Raw genomic sequence first — 21,067 nt, 5'->3', positions numbered from 1 at the left:
TCTTACTGGGTGAAAATGAATGAGGCAAAGGAGGAGAAAAAAGGATGGACACATAGGGCAGAACTAAATGGGTCTGAGATATCTTTTTAACGAGGATTCATTGTTAAGAATCTTTATGCTGGGGGGGCTACCCTTGAGCATGGGTGTAAGATGTCACCATTATAAAGGAAAGAAAACTTCATTATAAAATATCAAGGCTTCCTACAAACAATTCACAGAAAGGTAAGTTGTCTTAGATACAGGAGACAAACAAACAAAAAAAAAAGAGGCTCCACTAAATACGGTTTCAGATGGCGGCTTAGATAGCTAAACTAACACGCTATGCACCAAAGGGCAGCCGTAATATTTACTTTGTTATTGAGAGATTTATTTATTTATTTATTTATTTTAAAAAAGGAGAATAGGAAGGAGGGAGGAAATATCAGAAAGTGGAGCCCTGTCTTAGGTCATTTATACAGAAGAAATGATCCATTTCAAATCTGAAAGATAGAATTGGATCTTACGATGAGGTGTAGCCATTGTAAAGATTGAAACCTGCAAATGTTAACACCGTGCTCTTTTATCAACTATTAAAATCTCATTTCTGTAAGTTCTTTGAGAAGCTGGCGGGATTTGTTGAAAGAATCAACGGGGGGTGGGGGGTGGGCTGGGGGGGAAAGTTCAGTCAAAATGCAACCAATGTTCAACTCTCGAATCTGGTTTGAAATTGAAGGAAACGAAACGAAACGAAACAAAAAACCAATTAACAGGGCCCTCAGCCTGCCGAAGTTTTTTTTTTTAAAATCGTGTGCTAGAATAGATAGGGGTAGTTTGTTTTCGAATTCACAAGAGACAAGTTTACCTATATACTTTCCTAAAACAGGTTAGGAAACTCCAGAATATAGACATCTAAAGCTGGACTGACTTCAGTGGACAAGTTTGAAAAATCTATTTTCGCTCTGAAGAGGCTCCTGTTTGTAACATTAATGTGTAAATACATTATCTCATCAGAGAATTACCAAAAAAAAAAAAAAGGAGGGATGACGTTCAAATGTAGCTCCCACTGTGGGGTTCTGGGACAAAAAAGGGCTAGAAATTCTAGTTGTCCATTCGTTTCATCCTGTCCTCTGAAACGTCCTTATTTTTATTTATTTTTTTTTTTTTGCAAATGTTTCCTACTCCTCTTGGTGCATTTCATTTTGCCGCTTCTCATGATCCGCCATGGGGTTGTCCACAACATTTCCCACCATAACTGAAGAGAAGAAGCAAATGAACCATTTGCAAAGGTCCCCAAACACCCCTACCGTTAGGCAGCGGAGTAATCACATACGAACGAAGGCAAACATTTGTGTCCCAGGATAATTGTTGCAGTATCCAATCTAGGTTGGTCACCGGGACCAGAGGTTTCAGAGTTTCCAGCATTCGGACCTGTGTTGGAGTCACTAAGCTACTAAGATTGTTGGCCGAGCAAGTACAAAAACAGCCAGGGAAATGACGGAAGCCTGGGAAAGTCAGTCCACAGGAGTGCTGATTTACCACCAGCTTATCTGGTACTTAGGAGCCAGATGACCTGGCAGTACAAGGAAACAATAACCAACAGCTTAATAGCTGGCCATCAGCATCCCAATTACCAACTAATTAGCCACACACAACCAGGCACCGGGTAGAATAGCCCAAAGCGCACATTCTGGTGACACAGATGGCTCCCACGTGGAAAGCTCAAAACCTCTGGTCCCGGTGACTGACCCAGATTGGATCCTGCAAGCATCAAATAATTTAGCTTCATTGCAGGGTAAAAAAAAAGAAAGCATCTTCTAGGAACTGTCAGTGGGGTCTGCAACAAACCATGATGATGTAATAATGATGACGCAAGCGTAATAATGAATTCACTCAAGGACAACATAGTTGTATCATAATGGTCTAAAGCAAGCATGGGGTTGTAATGCACGAGTGTGATGTCATCACACCTGGATCATAATCTACGCTCCTTGTTCCCCCCAAGGGATGCTGAGTGCTCCCATAAGTCCTTAGGACGGATCTCTCTCTCTTTTTTGCTTCAGATGATAGAAAACAAAACTTGGCCAGTGTTTAATATGATGCACCTCAGTGCGGAGGTAGGGTGTGTCGTTGTTGCTCTGTCTCGGGCGGAAAAATGATGATCAGATGGAGCTCTTCCTACCCTGGAGCAGGAGGAAAGTAATTGGAGGGCTAAAGGACAAATATAATTCCTGACTGGCTTGATGCAGGTAGGGTAACCTTGACTAGAGGGAAGGGATCCATCTCTTTGTGTGAACTCTCCCTCTCTGTGGCTATTCCACGAAAAGAATGAGAGTCTTTTACAGCCTATTTCAGAGCCTGGCTCTTTAGCTGTAGAGACTCACGCTTTCAGCTCTGGAGGTCCCCGTTTCAATCTCTGGGGTCTGTCAAGGTGGCAGCCGTCACATATGCACCTAAGAATCAGAAGGGAAAGTGTAGGTCCAGAATGAAAAATTGAAATCCCTAACAATGCACATTGTCTTGCATTTGGTACCTGGCTCTGACAAATATCCGGAGACTAATGTGCTTCCCACACATACATATACATACCAAGTGGCCTTTCCTGTCACAGTGCCCAGTTTGCCTGGCTGATTGATGCCCTTCTTCGTTTCGTTTGCCAACCGGAGAAGCACAATCTCATGTCATGGGCATCTTGTTAGGAACTCATCCAGTACAAAAAAAGCATCCCATCTCTCTCATCATAACAAAGCTAAACACGTTGCTGGCTTGTACAACCCAACAGATCCTCCAGGTCATCTAGAATTCTACAATTGGCTAAGGAAGAACGGGTCTGTGACAATTGGGCATGGCCAACTCACCCTGGCCAAGTTGCCGCGGGACAACTCACTATGGGGCAAGAGTTACCCTAAGATCAGAGAAATGTGGGAATAGAATTATTAGAGAAAGGATGCAAAAGGAGGGACAAAAATGAAACGTGAATGACAAAAAGTAAAATATTTTTGAAAATTTATTTTAAGTAATTAAACTGAATTGTTAAATTGTCCCGCAGCGAGTTGGCCACGGTGAGTTGGCCATGGTAAGTTGGCCATAGTGAGTTGGCTGTGACAAGTTGGCCATGGTGAGTTGGCCATGGTAAGTTGGCCATAGTGAGTTGGCTGTGACAAGTTGGCCATGGCGAGTTGGCCATGGTGAGTTGGCCATGGTAAGTTGGCCATAGTGAGTTGGCTGTGACAGGTTGGCCATGGCGAGTTGGCCATAGCCAGTTGTCCCATTCTGAGGGGAGACCTACTTGATCTATGGAATCTGTGGTCACTGTGAAGCATGTTGGGGTTTCCATTCTCAAAGACAGGGACCATCTCTTTCCCCAAACCAACCCTTGCCAGCAACAACCACCGATGTGGACAATCCCCACGATCGCCCAGCTTTTTCGTACACTTTTGTTCTTTGCTACATTTTTAAGGCACTCAATAACCACCAGTAGAATAAGAAAGAGTCTGAAAAAAAGGATGCAGGTTTGGGTGGCATTCTGAGACGGCTTACTTAACCGAAACCCCCCCCCACCCGTCAGAAATAAATAAGTTGGAACATTGTAGACCACAGGCCCTGACGCTTGGGGAAAGCATCAAAGGCCCCCCTTGAGTCTGTTAGAGCAATATTCATCTCACTGTGATCAGCTCCGTCTTGACAATAAATAATTTAGGGAGCTGAAGCACATAATTCAAGATGAGGCAATGAAAGGGCTTATCTATAAACAGAGAGCAGACCCCACTCCCTTCTAGCACTGAGGATGTGACTCGGGTAACGAAACATCTGCAAAAAACCCCCGCCAATCTCAGAGAACCAAAAGGGTCCCACGGTTCAACTCTGAGCTAAAGTGTGCTGTTCTGTTGGAGCTTGCCTTTACTGAGCCAATCCTGGTAAATTTCCTAAAAGTCCAGAGTATTGACTGTCCCATCATTCTTGCTCATCAGGGAAAGGTATCAAGAAGGTCAGACACAGTTCAAGACTCTCCCTCTCCCCCCCTCCTCCTCTTTCTCTCCTCCGCTTCCCTCTCTCTCTCTCTGCCTCATATTACTAAAATTCACTTGAGGTCTGCTGAGGAACATTTCAGCCATTGCGTTACTCAGAAGCAAAGCAGAATTTGCCAGCAAAGTTTTAGCCATTATCCCAAATTTTTAGCCATTATCCAGTGCCCATCTTGTGCCATAGAAGAGCATGGTGGACACAACACACGAGCACAACGTAAGTAGCAGCACATGGCTACCTCCGCGTGGCAGAGGATTGTCAGCAGATGACTCATACCCAAGCTTTCCAGTTGTCCAAATTTCCGTTCCTATTCCTTACGGCAAGCATTTTGGCACGCTGACAGAAGATTTTAAAGATGTGATTATTAGAATCATGGCACGCTCTGCTGTCTGTAGCCTCACCAACCGATAAGCTTAGAACTTATTCCGACATTGGAAATATTAGCAGATGTAAAGAATAGGCAAAGTAATAAGTAGGGTTAAAACTAAATGGCCTCCATTCACCCAGTAGTGGGCCACCTCAACAGTGATTTTTCTCACTAGCACGAGGTCTTCCCCCAGATATGTGGAAGGACATTGTGTGCACCAGAGCATAGGTGAGATCAGTTGTACTTCTCCACATTCACACAGACCTTCTATTGGGGACCCCCCCCCCTTTTTTTTTAGATTGTCCAAAGAAGAGGGCGGTTCGACCTCTTTTCCAAAGCACCTCAAGGCAGCACAAAGAAGCAACCGGTAGAAACTAACCCAGGAGAGAACCAGCCTAAATTTCCCGGGGAAAAAAAACAATTTACCAATGGATCAGCTTGTCTTTAGAAGTCACTGGGGTTTTTAAGAGGAAATTGGACAAACCATATTCTAAAATGGTATAGGGTCTCCTGCTTGAGCAGGGGGTCGGACTAGAAACCCTTCCAAACTTTGTTATTCTGTTTTCCTGTCCTTTGACCTTCCTACTCCAGCATTCAAGTGTAGGGATCTCCACACAGGCCAAGGTTGTTCCTGACCCCATGGCCGTCATAAGGCTGTGCCAAATTGCCTGGTAGCTTGTCTTCCATAGTTCCAGGATGGTCTGTGGCCACTGATTGTTAAGGGGTGGGTGGGTGGAAGCTTTGAGGAAGCTGTTCTTCGACCTTAGTCTCAACCTTGGAGGCTGAGGGCTGTGTAATAGGCACGTTTCTGCAGACGTTGCTTCAACCTCCTCTTTCTCACCTTCTGACGTTGGCGGTTTCTCCATCCTTTGCTGCTTGTTATGTTGGGAGCGCTGGTCATGGGAAGGAGTCATTATGATGCTTCACCTTCCACAGCTGCACAGCTTCTCTTCCCAGGGGAGATCGTCGGGGTGGGAAGTGCTGATCCAGAGTTTTCTCCAAAATCACCTTGGATGTCAGCACTATTTGGCTAGCAAGGAAAGAATGCAGGCTGCAGCATTTTCTCCGTTGGAAAGTGGTCCTCCGACAATCGCAATAAGAGAGGACAGCTTTCCCTCATCTTAGGAACGGTTGCAAGAAGAAGGAATGTTCAAGTGTTAATGAAGACTCGATCATCTAGGCCATGGGTGGGCAACCTTGGCTCTTTTAGGACTCGTGGACTTCAACTCCCAGAATTCCTGAGCCAGCCACTCTGAGGGGAAAGGGAGAGGTTTCCAAGCTGAGCCATGCTGGTTCAGGAATTCTGGGAGTTGAAGTCCACAAGTCATAAAAGAGCCAAGGTTGCTTGCCCCTGGTCTAGGCCTAGGCCGCTTTATGACTCGCGGACTTCAACTCCCAGAATTCCCGAGCCAGCCACGCTGAGGGGAAAAGGAGAGGTTTCCAAGCTGAGCCATGCCGGCTCAGGAATTCTGGGAGCTGAAGTCCACAAGTCCTAAAAGAGCCAAGGTTGCCTACCCCTGATCTAGGCCGAAGGGGCCCATAGGTTGAATCATGGCCACTGGACTAAACTTTGTGAATCTGAGAGGTTTTGTTGCTCTTCCAAGCAACTTTGACAGTCAGAGCAAAATTAGTTAGTCAAGAGAGCTGGCGAGTGGTTGGAATGTACCAACTCTTGCCAAACTAACTTTGCGGGTTTCTCCCCCAAATGGCTTGCAATATGTCAACGAAGACTCAAATCATCTAGACCAAAGGTGTCTAAAGATTGAATCGTGGCCGCTGGACCAAACTTTGTGAGACGTTTCATTGCTCATCCAAGCAACTTCATCAGACAAAGTAAAAATTAGTTAGGCAGAAAACCAACGAGTCGTTGGAATGTACCAATTCTTGCCACACCCACTTCAGGGTTTTCATCTCAAAATGCATTGCAATATGTCAATCATTGTGACTGTGCAAGTGATATTAAGGCAATGCTACAAAGAACCGGACATGTCTTGGAAATCTGTCCAAGAGCCGCACAACGATGGAGAAACACCGAAAGAACCACAATGAAGGATTGGATCGTGAAGATGGCAGAAGTTGCAGATACAGCAAAACTGACCTGTTTGATCTAAGATAAAACAACAAGTGCTTTTATAAAAGATGGGGAAACTTTTACGGACTTTTTGCTGAAAATGGGGGGCGGGGGGGGGAATGAAACGCTGATTTCTGGATTTGCTGGTTACAAAGGGTTGAATATGGGGCAGAAGAGAACTTTTTAATATGAACTTTAAGAGGGAAGAGGGATAATACATCAAGTTAGTTGGCAAAGAAGGTCAGAGATCCCCTGGAAGACAGTCACAGCAAACCTTAAAGCTGTTCAGAGGACTCTAATAATGTTGAGTTGAGTAAACTGAATGATTAATAAAGAAGCTTCTCCCTATCCATAAACCTAGCCTCTCTTTTGTCACCTCTTTGTGATAAATGCTTTCACTTTTTGTTTGATGCTCAATTTTTTCCTGTTGACCCATTCCAAGGGGGAAGGGGGGAATGTATATTTGAGTCTCCCAGAATCCTAAGAAAGATTACGGGAATGCCCAAAACAAGAAGATGCACCTGTTTTCCTGGTTTTCTAATGCTCTTACCAGACTAAGGCTACTTGGTGTTCTAACAAGCTGGGTGAATAAATTTGGCTTCTTAAAAGGTCCCGAGACAGCATTGCCTGCAACATGAGGAACGACTGGAGGAGTCAAGAACCGTAAAACGGGACCTAGAGCTGTTTAATGTAAATTTAAGACTGCACGACGAACCACAGAGGTCAAGGGGAAATCAACAGTTTCAGCTGCAGTAGTCACATGTGAGTTTTGTACAACAGCCAAATTGCACTGAGTCCAGGGAGATGGTCCGATGGGCCATAACGTGCCAGTCCCCTTTGTCCTTCACTGTCTCCCAGTTTACAATTCACATGTTTTGTATATGTTGTTTCTAAATTTTGCTGGAAGACCTATCCTAAATTCAGGAGTCTTAGATATTTATAACTACCTGGGCAGAATTATTTGTGCGTCATAGAGGGGTTGCTCTTTATTACTTGAGTATGAATCACATTTCTGGCTTGTCTTTTCCAAGTCAAGAATCGTAACCAAGATCAATCACTCCTGCAGGAACATACAAGTGGTCTTCCTCTTCATTGGGCTGATGACACTATCTAACCATTTCATCCTCCGACGTCCCTTTCTCCTTTCTCCTTCCATCTTTCCCAAACATCAGGCTCTTTTCCAAGGATTCCTCTCTTCACATGAGGTGGCCAAAGTATTTGAGCTTCGGCTGCAGTATCTCTCCTTCCCCCAAACAGTGAGGGTTGATTTCCTTCAGGATTGACCGATTTGATCTCCTTGCAATCCAAGGGACTCTCAAGAAGCTTCTCAAAGACCACAATTCAAAAGCCTCCAGTCTTCGGCCCTCAGCCTTCCTTATGGTACAACTCTCATAGCTACTAAACAGCTCCAAAGCTTGATTGTTGTTAGTTGTGAAGTCATGTCCGACCCATCGCGACCCCATGGACAACGTTCCTCCAGGCCTTCCTGTCCTCTACCATCTTCTGGAGTCCATTTAAGTTCACGCCTCCTGCTTCAGTGACTCCATCCAGCCACCTCATTCTCTGTCGTCCCCTTCTTCTCTTGCCCTCAACCTTTCCCAGCATTAGGTTCTTCTCCAGTGAGTCCTTCCTTCTCATTAGGTGGCCAAAGTATTTGAGTTTTAGCTTCAGGATCTGGCCTTCTAAAGAGCAGTCAGGGTTGATCTCCTCTAGGACTGACCGGTTTGATCGCCTTGCAGTCCAAGGGACTCCAGGAGTCTTCTCCAGCACCATAGCTCAAAGGCCTCCATTCTTTGGTGCTCAGGCTTTCTTATGGGCCAACTTTCACTGTCATACTTTGCAACTGGGAAGACCAAAGCTTGATAGAAGAGGGTATTAAACAGCTCCAAAGCTTGGTAGAAAGATCACACTGTCTGGTAATGCTTCAGCTTTTTGAATCTGCTCTTCTTCCTTGGGATTCATAAGTCTCTCTACTCACCAACCCACCGGTTTCCATGCTGGATTATTTATTACACAAAGAAAAAAGTTGACACCTCGAAGAATAACTATACTGTGGCAAGGACATTTAGCCTCTTCTAATGAAATGGACCTCAGCCCACGGCGTTATTTAAAGCATGGAAATGGGAGGGGGGGGAGACTGCCTTATTTGAGCCTGCAACAAATAACGAGAGGCTCATAGAACAAACATTTTTGCATTGCAAATAAATGCCATTCATAATGTTATTATTCCCGTTGAAAAGTACCAGAGTAATTAAGATGCCTAATTATGCCTTGAGGACAGCAAGCATGCTTGGAGTGCAAAGGTCTGATGAAGTTAGTAATTGCACTAATAAACTCAACCGTACTCCCAGTCAGGGCAGGGGACAAAGAATAACGGGATAAAACTATGGCAGGCCTGGGAGAGAATTAATGTTGCAACCCCGATCCAGAGATTCGAAAACAGTTTTCCCATGTGAGAATTATAATTATAATGCTAATAAAAAAACAACAACAACCAACCTCTCCTCTCGCTTGTCTATACTGCTACCCCGGTGGTTGCAAGGGCAAATTGGTTATTAAGATGTTTGGACCAAATAACTGACATCAATAACCTTACGTTGCTTAAACCCATTTTAATCTCATAAAATAGATAGTGGATTTTGGGCTTACAAAACAGCTGGATTAATTCCCCCCCCCCTGAAATGCGTGGCAATAAGCAGGCGACCCTACACTTTGTCAGACAAATGGCTTTCCAATCTCTTCTTGAAATAGTGTTGGAGCATCCACAACCTCTGGAGAACAAGTCATTCTACCGGTTAATTGCTCTGTCAGGACCTTTCTCCTTAGTTCTAGGTTGCTTCTCTCCTTGACTACTTTCTTATTCACTTTGAGTTGTAGTAGTCCTAAACTCAGGGAAGAGTTTCAAGATCACACAAAATTTACACTCCTTTTTTTGTTTTTTTCTTCAGACGGAATCCAACCTCTGCTTTACAAGGCAAAGTGTGTTTCAGGACAGGCTGTTAACTGGATTCTCCCAGGAACAAATATGTTCAGAGGAAACTCATCGCATCGCGAGATGCAATGCTATGACTCCCGGTGTAAGGGCAGGCATTGTGGCATCCCCATTGGTCATGGTTTTGGAGTAATCTTGATTTGTTACAAGCCTCTGCTCATGAGGGCAGCTGTTTCTCCTTTGGTGTTGGCTACCAGCTGCGTGGTCAGGACTAACACAAGAGCTGATCCACTGAAGTGATTCTTCAGCTAGGTTGGAGATGAAGCAGGAAAAGTCGAAGGGATAAATTAAAAGTCTGAGGGGCTGTTTAGGAGAAAGTTACACGAGAATTTGTGGAGAACGTTAGGCAGTTAGCAGGAAATAACAACAACGGTTCTCCGTATGAAAATTTTGTCTAAGAGTTGTTGTATTCCTTGTAATTTGAATCAGGAAGTAGCGTGCTAAAGGGGATCCCCAAAAGTCAAGTGAAGCCAACTAATTCATCTGGTCACATTGTACTCATGTCAGAAACACTGAGGTCCTTCCTGGTTGAATCAGCTGGTGACATTGCCATTGCCCAGGGAAGACCCAACTGGGGGCTCCTTTGAGGTCCCTGGCAGGAGCTGGAGCAAAAGACAGGAGCTCACTCCACCCTATGGCAGCACTTGAGTCCTGAATGAGAGCTTGCTAACCACCAACCCAGCATCTTTACCATGTAAACTGATTTATTCATCTGGTTATGCTCCAGTTTTAACTCCGTCCTACCAAATGAGTTTAGCTGTTTATCTATCTATCTATCTATCTATCTATCTATCTATCTATCTATCTATCCATCCTTATCTATTTCTATCTATTATCTATCTATCTATCTATCTATCTATCTATCTATCTATCTATCTATCTATCTATCTATCTATCCATCATTGTCTATTTCTATCTATCTGTTATCTATCTATCTATCCATCCATCATTATCTATCTATCTATCTATCTATCTATCTATCTATCTATCTATCTATCTATTATCTATCTGTCTGTCTGTCTGTCTGTCTGTCTGTCTGTCTGTCTATCTATCTATCTATCTATCTATCTATCTATCTATCTATCTATCTATCTATCTATCATCGTCTGTCTGTCTGTCTGTCTGTCTCTCTCTCTCTCTCTCTCTCTCTCTCTATCCACCTATCTATCTATCTCAGAAAAGTCTTATTCCAGACCATACATTTAGTTACTCTTTAATTTACAACACACACCCCAAACCCTCCACTCACATCACACTAAGCAAATGGCAACAAAGCAGAGGCGGAGAAGAGAACAATGGTTACTGAGAAGGCTTCCAGGCATTTAAAAACGTGGTCCTATTCATCACCACCATCCCTGCCACTGAGGAATGGAAACCACTCTTCCTTAATATCTCTCCCCACTGATTTTTAACATCTCTCCCGCCCAATTCTGGCCATTGTCCCAACCGCAGGCGCATCAATACACTCTTTCACGCTACGCAACCCTCTCACAATGTCAGCATTCCACCTGTAGCCTCTGGCGCAAAAAGGCTGAACGGCTCACCACACTCTGCCTGAGACCAGAAATTTAATTTTTATTGCCTCTTGTTGCACCAGCCAGACTTGCATCGTTGGGGACCCACTTTAATCGATGCACCCGCCTTTGAGAGCGATTTCTCAGTTCACACCCTGTTAAGTAGCGAGGCATTAATTTTACTGATCAGTGCGGCTAGTATTCTATAAACTTAATGGATCCTTCAATCACGATAAGGATAATTATTATTTTTTTCCCCCACCAAAAAAATCCAAAACACCCACCCGGTATTTTATCATTGCCTGTTGCCTTGGTAATCCAAAAAAAAAAAAAAAACCAGCAGGAAACTCACTGATTATTGGTGAAGGGCAATTGTATTGTTCACACACGCAGAGCCTGGGCTATGTTAATGTGAGATAATGGCAGGCAGAGAAACTCTTTTGTTCCCAGCTTTGCTGTTTATTCATAATGCCTGGAGGTCAACGGGATCGCTTTAAACAGTCAGAAAAGAAGCTGGGGGTGGGGTGGGGGAAGAAACAGATTCTACTTCTGGATTGATTCTCTCTCTCTCTCTCTCTCTCTCTCTCACACACACACACACACACACACACACACACACGCGCGCGCGTGCCCCTCCAAAACAAGAGGAGGAGGGAGAATGGAAGAAAGGAAAGGTTTTGCACAGGCTAATCAGAATACAAATTGCAGGCATGAATGAAAAATTTGATAGACCTGTCTTTCTTGCCTTTTGCCGGAGCTGGTTAATTTGCATGCCTGCTGAGTAGCAAAAAAGACTTTCTCTTAAAAAGACAGATTGGCAGAAGCAGAAGGGGAGAGAGAATATATATATATATATTCCCTACCTCCATAACTCGGTTTTGGAGGATAAATTACTCTTTTTTTAAAAAAAAAAATCTTTCTTCTTTGCAGCTCAGCTACATAAATATGGATAGATGCCTCATTGGGAGCACACACACAAAAAAATCCCTCACAATGATTACTACGTATTATTTGTATCTGTTATAAACCTCTCTCTTCCCCTTTGATACTCTTCCCTGGAGTACAGATAGTCCTTGACTTACAACTCTTCATTTCGTGACTGCTCAAAGTTACGACGACACTGGAAAAAAGGGACTTACGAACGATTTTCACCTTGGTGGCCACAGGTTGCACGATCGAAGTTTGGGCGCTTGGCGACTGGCGGATCCGTTTATGACGGATGCCCCAGTCAGCTTCTGGCAAGCCGAGTCAAGGGAGGGAAGCCAGTTTCAGTCTCATTGACTGCGTGATCCACTTAACACAGGCAGGTCATAAAATGGGACAACATTCATTTAGCAACTGCCCTTGCATAGCTTTGGAATTTGGGGGCTCAACTGAGATTGTAAGTCAGGGACTAGCTGTAGCTTGCCACAAAACTCTGAGGATAAAGTAGAGTAGAATAGAATAGAATAGAATAGAATAGAATAGAATAGAATAGAATAGAATAGAATAGAATAGAATAGAATATAGAATAATAAGAATAGAATAGAATAGAATAGAATAGAATAGAATAGAATAGAATAGAATAGAATAGAATAGAATAGAATAGAATAGAATAGAATAGAATAGAATAGAATAGAATAGAATAGAATAGAATAGAATAGAATAGAATAGAATAGAATAGAATAGAATAGAATATATGGAATGGAATAGAATAGAATAGAATAGAGCAGAACAGAACACAATAGAACAGAACAGAACACAACAGAAGAGAACAGAAGAGAAGAGAACAGAGTAGAATAGAATAGAATAGAATAATAGAATAGAATAAGGAAGGGACCGTGGAGGTCTTCTAGTCCAGCCCCCTGCTCAAGCAGGAGAACCTATATCATCTCAGACAGATGAATGTCTAGTCTCTTCTTAAAAACCTCCAGTGATGGAGTGCCCACGATTTCTGGAGGCAAGCTGTTCCACTGGTTAATTGTCCTCACTGTTAGGAAGTTTCTCCTATGGTCTATCTATGCTCATTTACTGAATGTCCAGTTGGAAAGGGATCTGAAAGCCACATGCCAGGCGATGCGTTTGGTGCTCAGTCATGGAGGGTTTGGCTAAATGCCAGTCAGGCGACTTGTTATCCCTTATTTTCCAGGGGAGGGAGGGGGAGAAAACCTCATCCCAATTACTACTTTCCTAGTCCAATCAACAGCTTGAATTAAGACAGACACCCGTTTCAGATAATAGTGAGAGCTTCTTGGCAGAATAGCATCTTCTTCACCAAAGTGAGAGACGGAGTGAGCCAAACTCCTGCCTGCTGCACCTCTGAAGCTGTGTCTACACGTGTCTTCGTGCAAAGGAGAATCCTAGCCTGGTTCGTGAAACCAATTGTTGTTTGCCAACACCGTCCTTCAAAGCTAGCGTACATGGTGTAAGGCAGGGGTAGGCCACCTTGGCTCTTTTATGACTCGTGGACTTCAACTCCCAGAATTCCTGAGCCAGCATGGGGGAACTATGGCCCCTTCACGACTTGTGGACTTCAACTCCCAGAATTCCTGAGCCAGCATGGCTCAGCTTGGAAACCTCTCCCTTTCTCCTCAGCGTGGCTGGCTCAGGAATTCTGGGAGTTGAAGTCCATGAGTCATAAAAGAAGCCAAGGTTGCCTACCCTTGGTATAAGGGGACCTAATATACAAGAAGGACTAGGGGAGACGTGATAGCAGTGTTGCAATATTTGAGGGGCTGCCTCAAAGAAGAAGTAGTCAAACTATTCTCCAAGAGATCAGAAGCAATGGATGGTCAGGTTGGTTATCTGAGGGCCATCTTGGAAAGGACTGTGTTGTTCCCGGAAGGCTCCACACCCATTCACACCACTCAGCTGACCCCAAGGACACAGATAATCCTACAGGTGGCCTCAATGACTCTCTAAAAGAAGGCAAATGACCAGCTGTCTGCAAGGAGTATAAATCCTTCCATTCCCCCACCATCCAGTCAGAGCTGAAGAAGCTTCTGGGATAAGAAGCGAAACGTCTTCAAAGTTGCCTCTTGAAAAAAGCACTTTTGGGAAACGATGGCATGTTCTTAGGAAATGACTGCCATGATGTTCATGTCATAAGATACCCAGAAAGCAAACTGAGATTGCTCCTCTTGTACATCTTCTAGCTTTGCGCCTTCTTTTCTGCCTTCCTTGTTTACCTCTGTTGCTGTTGTTTTAAGTGCATTATTATTGGCTATTATTATTAAGGTTGGTTGTATAGTCACCAGAGGTTTAGGCTGGATTTGGCCTTTTTGTCCACCTACCAATTCCTTCCCCCGGCACAGGCAGATTTTGTTTAATAATACTAAAGTTATTAGTGCAGGTTATATGTGTGGGCAATCTATGGTTAGCTTCATAGACTAAGACTGGCGGAAACCTAATCATTCAAGTCCTAACCAAAGACCTAAGATATTATCCTTGGTTGGACAGTCAGATATTTACACTGGATACTCTAGACCAGGGGTCCCCAACCTGAGGGCTGGGCCCAGTACCGGTCGGAGGCAAAGAAAAAAAAAATCTGCTGTGAACTCTGTGTAGGCATCAGGAAGGGCATCCGGACAGTAAATGCACAGGTCCATCCAGTCAACCTGACTCTACCCAGAATTAATGGATTATGGGGTCGTAAATGGGTGGTTTTTTTTTTTAGTTTAGACTGGATTTATCATTTTCATATACCTATCGAGTCCTTTCTTGGGATAGGCAGATGTTGTTTGGTGGTGTTAAAGATATTATCGCAGGATGTATTATTATTACCATTATTATTGGTATGAATCATTATATACCATTATTCTTTTCTAAGAGTTGACATACAGGGCCCAGATGGTGTCTATGAATCACAGGTTTTCACTTATCTATACAATTTACAATAATTTATCTATAAAAATTAGATAACATCGGATGAGACGCAGGCCTATCAGGGCTAGAGGACATGCCCCACAGCCCACTGGTGACCTTGATGAGACAGAAGCAGCCATTTTTTCCACCCAAAGACCTCTAAAAGTCTAGTTTGCGCAAAGGATAGTCTTCATTTAACGACCGGTCACTTAAAGACCGTTTGAATTTACAGTGGCTGCATTTTGGGTGTTGGGCAAAACCAGCTCACATTTACGACTGGTTACAGCAGCATCCCACGGTCATGTGAGTGCGATTTGCAATGTTGTTGTTTCAGGGTGGGAAATGGCAAAAGGTGCCCATGGTATATGCCGGATTGGCTTGACAACCACCTGGCTCAGTTGATGACTACACGGTTTGCTTAAAATCAGTGGGGAACTTGTTTTACGACCCTTGTAAGAATGGTTGTAGAATCAGCTCAAGTCTCATGGAGGTCCAGGTTAACAACTGCCTCAACTTATGACCAAAGTTTCAGGCCCAGTTTTGGCCATAAATTGAGGACTACCTGTACAACAAGAGGGAAGTTCTTTAAAGCCTGCCCTAATTGAACTTAGCTCTCAGAGGATCTTTCTGAATAATGACGAGAGCTCAGATATACCCAAATCTTCTCCACTTCCTATATGAGCTGGAGAGAGAGAGAGAGAGAGAGAGACATTTCCCCTCACTGACTGATAATTGGACAACCCCCCCCCAAAAAAAAAAATCAAAACCCAGCTTAGAGAGGTGTAAATTTTTCTTGAGCTTTAAATAAAAGAATTTGGGAGATATCCTGAGGCCTGGTTGTGAGAAAGTGATTTGATCTACTTGCTCCACTGTAAAATTGTTTGTAATGTCCACGTGTTACACAGTAGGTATCCATCGATCTTCCGCAGATCTGGAATTCCGAGTTACAGTTGAAATAACTCAGCAGTTACATATAGAGAGAAATAAGTTAGCAACATGAAGTTGTGAATGCCCCAACACCGGAGGTTTTTAAGAAGAGATCGGACAACCATTTGTCTGAAATTGTTATAATGTTTCCTGCCTGAGCAAGGGGTTGGACTAGAAGACTTCCAAGGTCCCTTCCAACTCTGTTATTCTACTCTATTCATATTATAATGAGTGGCTTAAGGATGCAGGAGATGATTTCAGCTCCGCTGGTTTGAGTCCTACTCTGAGGGTTAGGTTGAGCTCCCATCACTTGCCTCAGCTGCTGCCCACCTGGCAGTTTGAAAACATGTTCTCTGCGAGCAGATAAAAGAGATACCACTTCAGTGGGGAGACGAGCTGGCACTCTGTGTAGGCAGTCAGATTCCGGATGACTCTGAACCTTCCTGGTTGCGGTGCCTGCTTGTGAGGCAGCGCCGGGAATGGGGTGGGGGCCTTGGTGATACTGTAGGAAGAGCCGCTCATCTTTGGCGCAAAGCAGTGGCGTAGCGTGGGGGGTGCAGGGGGGGCCGGCCGCACCGGGCGCAACATCTGGGGGGGCGCGACCGGCGGGCTAGGGCAAGGCTGCTCGCGAGCGAGGGGTATCTGTGCCTGCGCCGACACAGAAACGCTTCTCTCTCCGGGTGGGGGAAGGCTCGGCGGCTCCCTGGGTCTATATACGCCTCTGTATGCACGCCGCCGCGCGCTCCCGCGAACGAGAAAGAAAGAACGGCAGCGGCGGCGTCTGCGAGCCTCGCCAGCGGCGGCATTCCTCGGTGTGGACGTGCCTGCGTCTTTGGGTGTGAGGCTTTCGGAGAGGCTGCCTTTGGCTCCTGGTACTTGCAGCCGGTGTAAAAGAACAAGTCTGTGAAAGTGGGCGAGAATTTCAGGGGGGTGGGGGGGACGGGAGATCGCGGGAGGCTCAATTCTTCTTACGCCAGGGGGGTGCCAGGCGTGCGGTGCGAGAGCGAGGGGGCGCAAATTACTTGCCTTGCCCCGGGTGCTGACAACCCACGCTACGCCACTGGCGCAAAGCCAGCTTGCTCACCTGTGGCACACCTTGGGAAGGGCACAGGTGTTTTCTCTAACAGGGCTGGTATCTTGGCAAGCCACACTACTACCTTGCAATAGCATTGTGGTCTCCTGGCTACCGTAACAATGCCATATGCTAATAATCCTAATCCTAATCCTCCTCCTCCTCCTCTTCCTCCTCCTCCTCCTCCTCCTCCTCCTACTAATAATAATAATTACTCAGGCACTACCTTAAAGCTCTTAGGTCCTCGGTTAGGACTTGAATTGTTAAGTTTTTACCAGTCCCAGACTGTGAACCAAATTGAAGATTAAATCTATAATAACAAGTCAGCAACGTGAAAACTGTGGCTGCGGGGATTCAGTCCTCATTGACACAAGAACACAGTAACTTCACTCAGGCATCCGAAAAAACACAAAGCTCGCTCTAGCTCTCTTCCAGGAACGTGTAGACCTTATAGTGGCAAATCTAAAAAAAGACTCCTACTTTCTGACGGAACCGATTTTGCGCGTGTTGTTTCAGGGAAGCCGTGTTGCCCGGGACTCACCTGTGTGAGAGGGAAGGTTTCATGGAGTTCATGGGTGCCTGCATAGGCAGCTTCCCCGGAGGATCGTTTTGCCGGCTTTTCTGGTGGCGTAGCAACAAGAGCCTTCCGAGTTCTTCACACCACGATGAAAGCAGTGCTGGGGGGAGAAGGGAAAAAAAAAGAGAAATAAGACGGAAAATATGCGGTAGTTCGCGGGACAGACACCTGAGCAGTGGAACGGATTCTATATCGGGCAATCTTCGTTTCAATCCTGTAAACCCGCAAAGAGCTTCTGCGCTGGCACCCCCCTGATCCCTCACAAGGAAACCGCCAGGCAAAATTCTTCTCTTCCATCAGCAACCACCCAATGCCAAGCAGGTAGGGCAGGCCAGAAGCAAGTTCCCTCCAACTGACCATCAGGATGGGGCAAAGAAATCAGGGCTCCCCCTCCATTTAAAAAAAAATAAAGTTGTGTCCTTCTGTATGGTAATCGAAGGAAGGAAGGAAGGAAAAAGGAAGAGAGGGAGGGAGGGAGAAAGGGATGAAAGAAAGGGGGGAGAAATGGAGGGAAAAAGGAAGGAAGGAAGGAAGGAAGGAAGGAAGGAAGGAAGGAAGGGAGAAAGAGGGAGGGAAGGAGAAAAGGAAGAAAAAAGAAAGAAAGGGTGGAGGGAAGAAGGACCCTAGTTTTTTACCCCAGCACTGGCCTGACCATTAATCACCCAAGGACAGCGGATATCATACATACAAAACTAATTACAGTGGCAAATGAACTCTGATGATAAGTCAATACTTACAAATGTAAACAACCATGTGGGCAAAAAATGCAATGGGAGCAGAAGCCACTTCTGATTTCCCGCAGGCTTCCCCATTGAATTTGCTTGGGGAAGCCGGCAGGGAACATCGGAAATCAGGATCATGTAGCTTATAGGGATGCTGCAACGGTCCCAAACTTTGTGAATAAAACTGACCTGAACACCGCAGATGTTACAATTCCACAAGAGTAAGAGGCTTTAGATTTCTTTTCTTTTTTTAATGCCTGCTTTTATGCCTTCTCGCTGAAAAAAGTCACTGGGGACCATTTTTAACCCTTAGGGCTCTTGCTGCATCCCACCGGTTACCCAATTTACATTTGGATGCTTGACAACTGATTAACATTTATGATGGTCACAGTGTCCCGGGGGGGAAGACTCATGTGATCCCCTTTTGCGACCTTCTGACAAGGGGAAGCCAGATTGACTTAACAACCGTGGGACTAACTTAACAACTGCAATGATTCGTTTAACAAACGTGGCAAGGCAGGTCGCAAAATGGTCCTAAGTTGAGGACCACCTGTAACTCTTATACTATATTGTGTTATAAGCAGAGAGTTCAGATCTGAACGTTTCTCTGTTAGCAGAGGAATCCGAAAAGAACCTTTTGATCAAACGGTGGTCAACTTCACCCCCCCCCCGAGAACACGACTAAGTGGCCAGCAACAAAGGCTATTCAGCCTCCCTGCTTCCATTCCTTTTTTACACAGCTGGGCAGATAACAATCGCTACCTCACAGTGCAGGGTAGCCACGTGGAGGAAGGAGTGCTCGGATGAGAAAAGAGAATGCAGGAAACCTTCTGGCAAATTGGAAACGCAGTCGGTGCGCGAACAATTGCCAACACAAAGCACCTTGTCGCCAGCCAAATGCAATTAGGAGGGTGTTAGATGGAAACCGTCCATCTCCACCACTGCAACCTTGATGCACGGCGCTAGTTGCTCTTTCTAAGGGTGCAGCAAATGCCCTCCCCCCACTGTCAATCAAGGTAAAAACGCACAAACAGTTGCCCGGTTTTTATGATGGATCTGCGAAGAGGCAGAATGAGAAAGCAGAATGAAAAAAAGGAAGTGAGCAGGAGCAATAGCAACATCCCTCATGTGCAGGTAGACACAGGTAGAGAAAGATAGGAATAGCAGGAGCGATAGCACTTTTTAAGACTTATATACCGCTTCACAGTGCTTTACAGCCCTCTCTAAGCGATTTGCAGTGTCAGCCTATTTGCCCCCAAACAATCTGGGTCCTCATTTTACCGACCTCGGAAGGATGGAAGGATGAGTCAACCTTGAGCTGGTCAGGATTGAACTGCTGGCAGTCGGCAGAATCACCCTGCAATACTGCACTCTAACCACTGCACCACCAAGTGCATCAAAGGTTATTTGGCTGGTTTATTTATTTATTTATTTATTTTTGGGACTTATATGCCGCCCTATCTCCTGAAGGACTCAGGGCGGCTAACAACAATAAAAACAACAATACAAAACTTAAAAGAAATTAAATAAACAGCCCCAAAATAAGTTAAACTAACAATTAAAAATTAAAAAACATTTTTAAAAACCCCTGTCATCAGTCCAGGTCAGCCTGATGAAAAAGGAAAGTTTTAAGGCCGCGGCGAAAGGACCGGAGATCCGGGGCCATCCGGAGCTCAAGGGGAAGTTGATTCCACAGGGCCGGCGCTCCCACAGAGAAGGCCCTCCCCCTGGGGGTCGCCAGCCGACACTGTTTGGCCGACGGCACCCTGAGGAGACCCTCTCTGTGTGAGCGCACAGGGCGATGGGAAGTCGTCCCCGGCAGCAGACGGTCCTGCAAATATCCCGGGCCTAGGCCATGTAGGGCTTTATAGGTAAGAACCAGCACCTTAAATCTCACCCAGAAGACAACCGGTAGCCAATGCAGCTCACGCAGGAGGGGTGTAATATGGGAGTATCGGGATGCTCCCATCACTACCCACGCAGCCGCATTCTGCACCAGAATGGTTGATTTCTATAGCCGCCCATCTCAGCAAATGACTCTGGACTGCCCACCGTAGTGTGCCTTTCTGAGTAGGTTGGCTGTAGTGATGGTCAACTAGACTTTACGTATCACCCATCTGGCTATTCCCCCATGCTTGCAGAGTGTTTGGAAGGGAGGGAAGGAGGGAGGAAGGAAGGAAGACAGGAAGAAAGAAAAGAAAAAGAAAGAAAGAAAGAAAGAAAGAAAGAAAGAAAGAAAGAAAGAAAGAAAGAAAGAAAGAAAGAAAGAAAGAAAAAAGAAAGAAAGAAAAAAGAAAGAAAGAAAGAAGGAAAGAAAGACAGGAAGGAAGGAAGGATGAAAGAAAGAAAGAAAGAAAGAAAGAAAGAAAGAAAGAAAGAAAGAAAGAAAGAAAGAAAGAAAGAAAGAGAAAGGAAGGAAGGAAGGAAAGAAAGAAAGACAGGAAGGAAGGAAGGAAGGAAGGAAGGAAGGAAGAAAGAAAGAAATAGACAGGAAGGAAGGAAAGAAAAAGACAGGAAGGAAAGAAAGAGACAGGAAGGAAAGAAAGAGACAGGAAGGAAAGAAAGACAGGAAGGAAGGAAGGAAGGAAGGAAGGAAGGAAGAGCCAGGAAGGAAGGAAGGAAGGAAGGAAGGAAGGAAGGAAGGAAGGAAGGAAGGAAAGAAAGAAAGAAAGAAAGAAAGAAAGAAAGAAAGAAAGAAAGAAAGATCCAAGCAGGAGGGGCCAAAGGCCCACCTCCAATGGTGCTTGAACAGTAACGAGTCCCTCCTCTTCCGATGGCTGAGCAACGGCTGCAGACCCAGAAGAAAGGGAACACGGGAACGCCAGCTGTCCAACTGCATCCAAAGGCTCCCCTCCGCCCGTTGAAACCTGCCTGGGACAAACCCCAAACCAGCTCCCAGTTGGGAGGCACCGGCAGGGCCTCCCCCCGCCCCCCCCCTTGGCAGCCAGAGCAGGAGAGGCTGGCCCTCCCCGCCTCGCGA

General features: G+C 45.2%; 1 protein-coding gene across 1 annotated transcript in view; it reads right to left on the bottom strand.

The window, feature by feature from the left end:
• ZMIZ1 (zinc finger MIZ-type containing 1) overlaps positions 1 to 21,067 on the bottom strand; it is a 276,626-nt gene that overhangs the window by 51,196 nt on the left and 204,363 nt on the right. Inside the window, 1 exon segment of the mRNA XM_081329950.1 lies at positions 17,330 to 17,465. Coding sequence (XP_081186076.1) covers positions 17,330 to 17,465 — 136 coding nt within the window.

Source organism: Vipera berus (assembly GCF_964194415.1).
Source record: "Vipera berus genome assembly, chromosome: 5".
Taxonomy (NCBI): domain Eukaryota; kingdom Metazoa; phylum Chordata; class Lepidosauria; order Squamata; family Viperidae; genus Vipera; species Vipera berus.
Note: the sequence above shows the minus strand (reverse complement) of the source record. Positions and strands in the feature narration are given on the sequence as shown.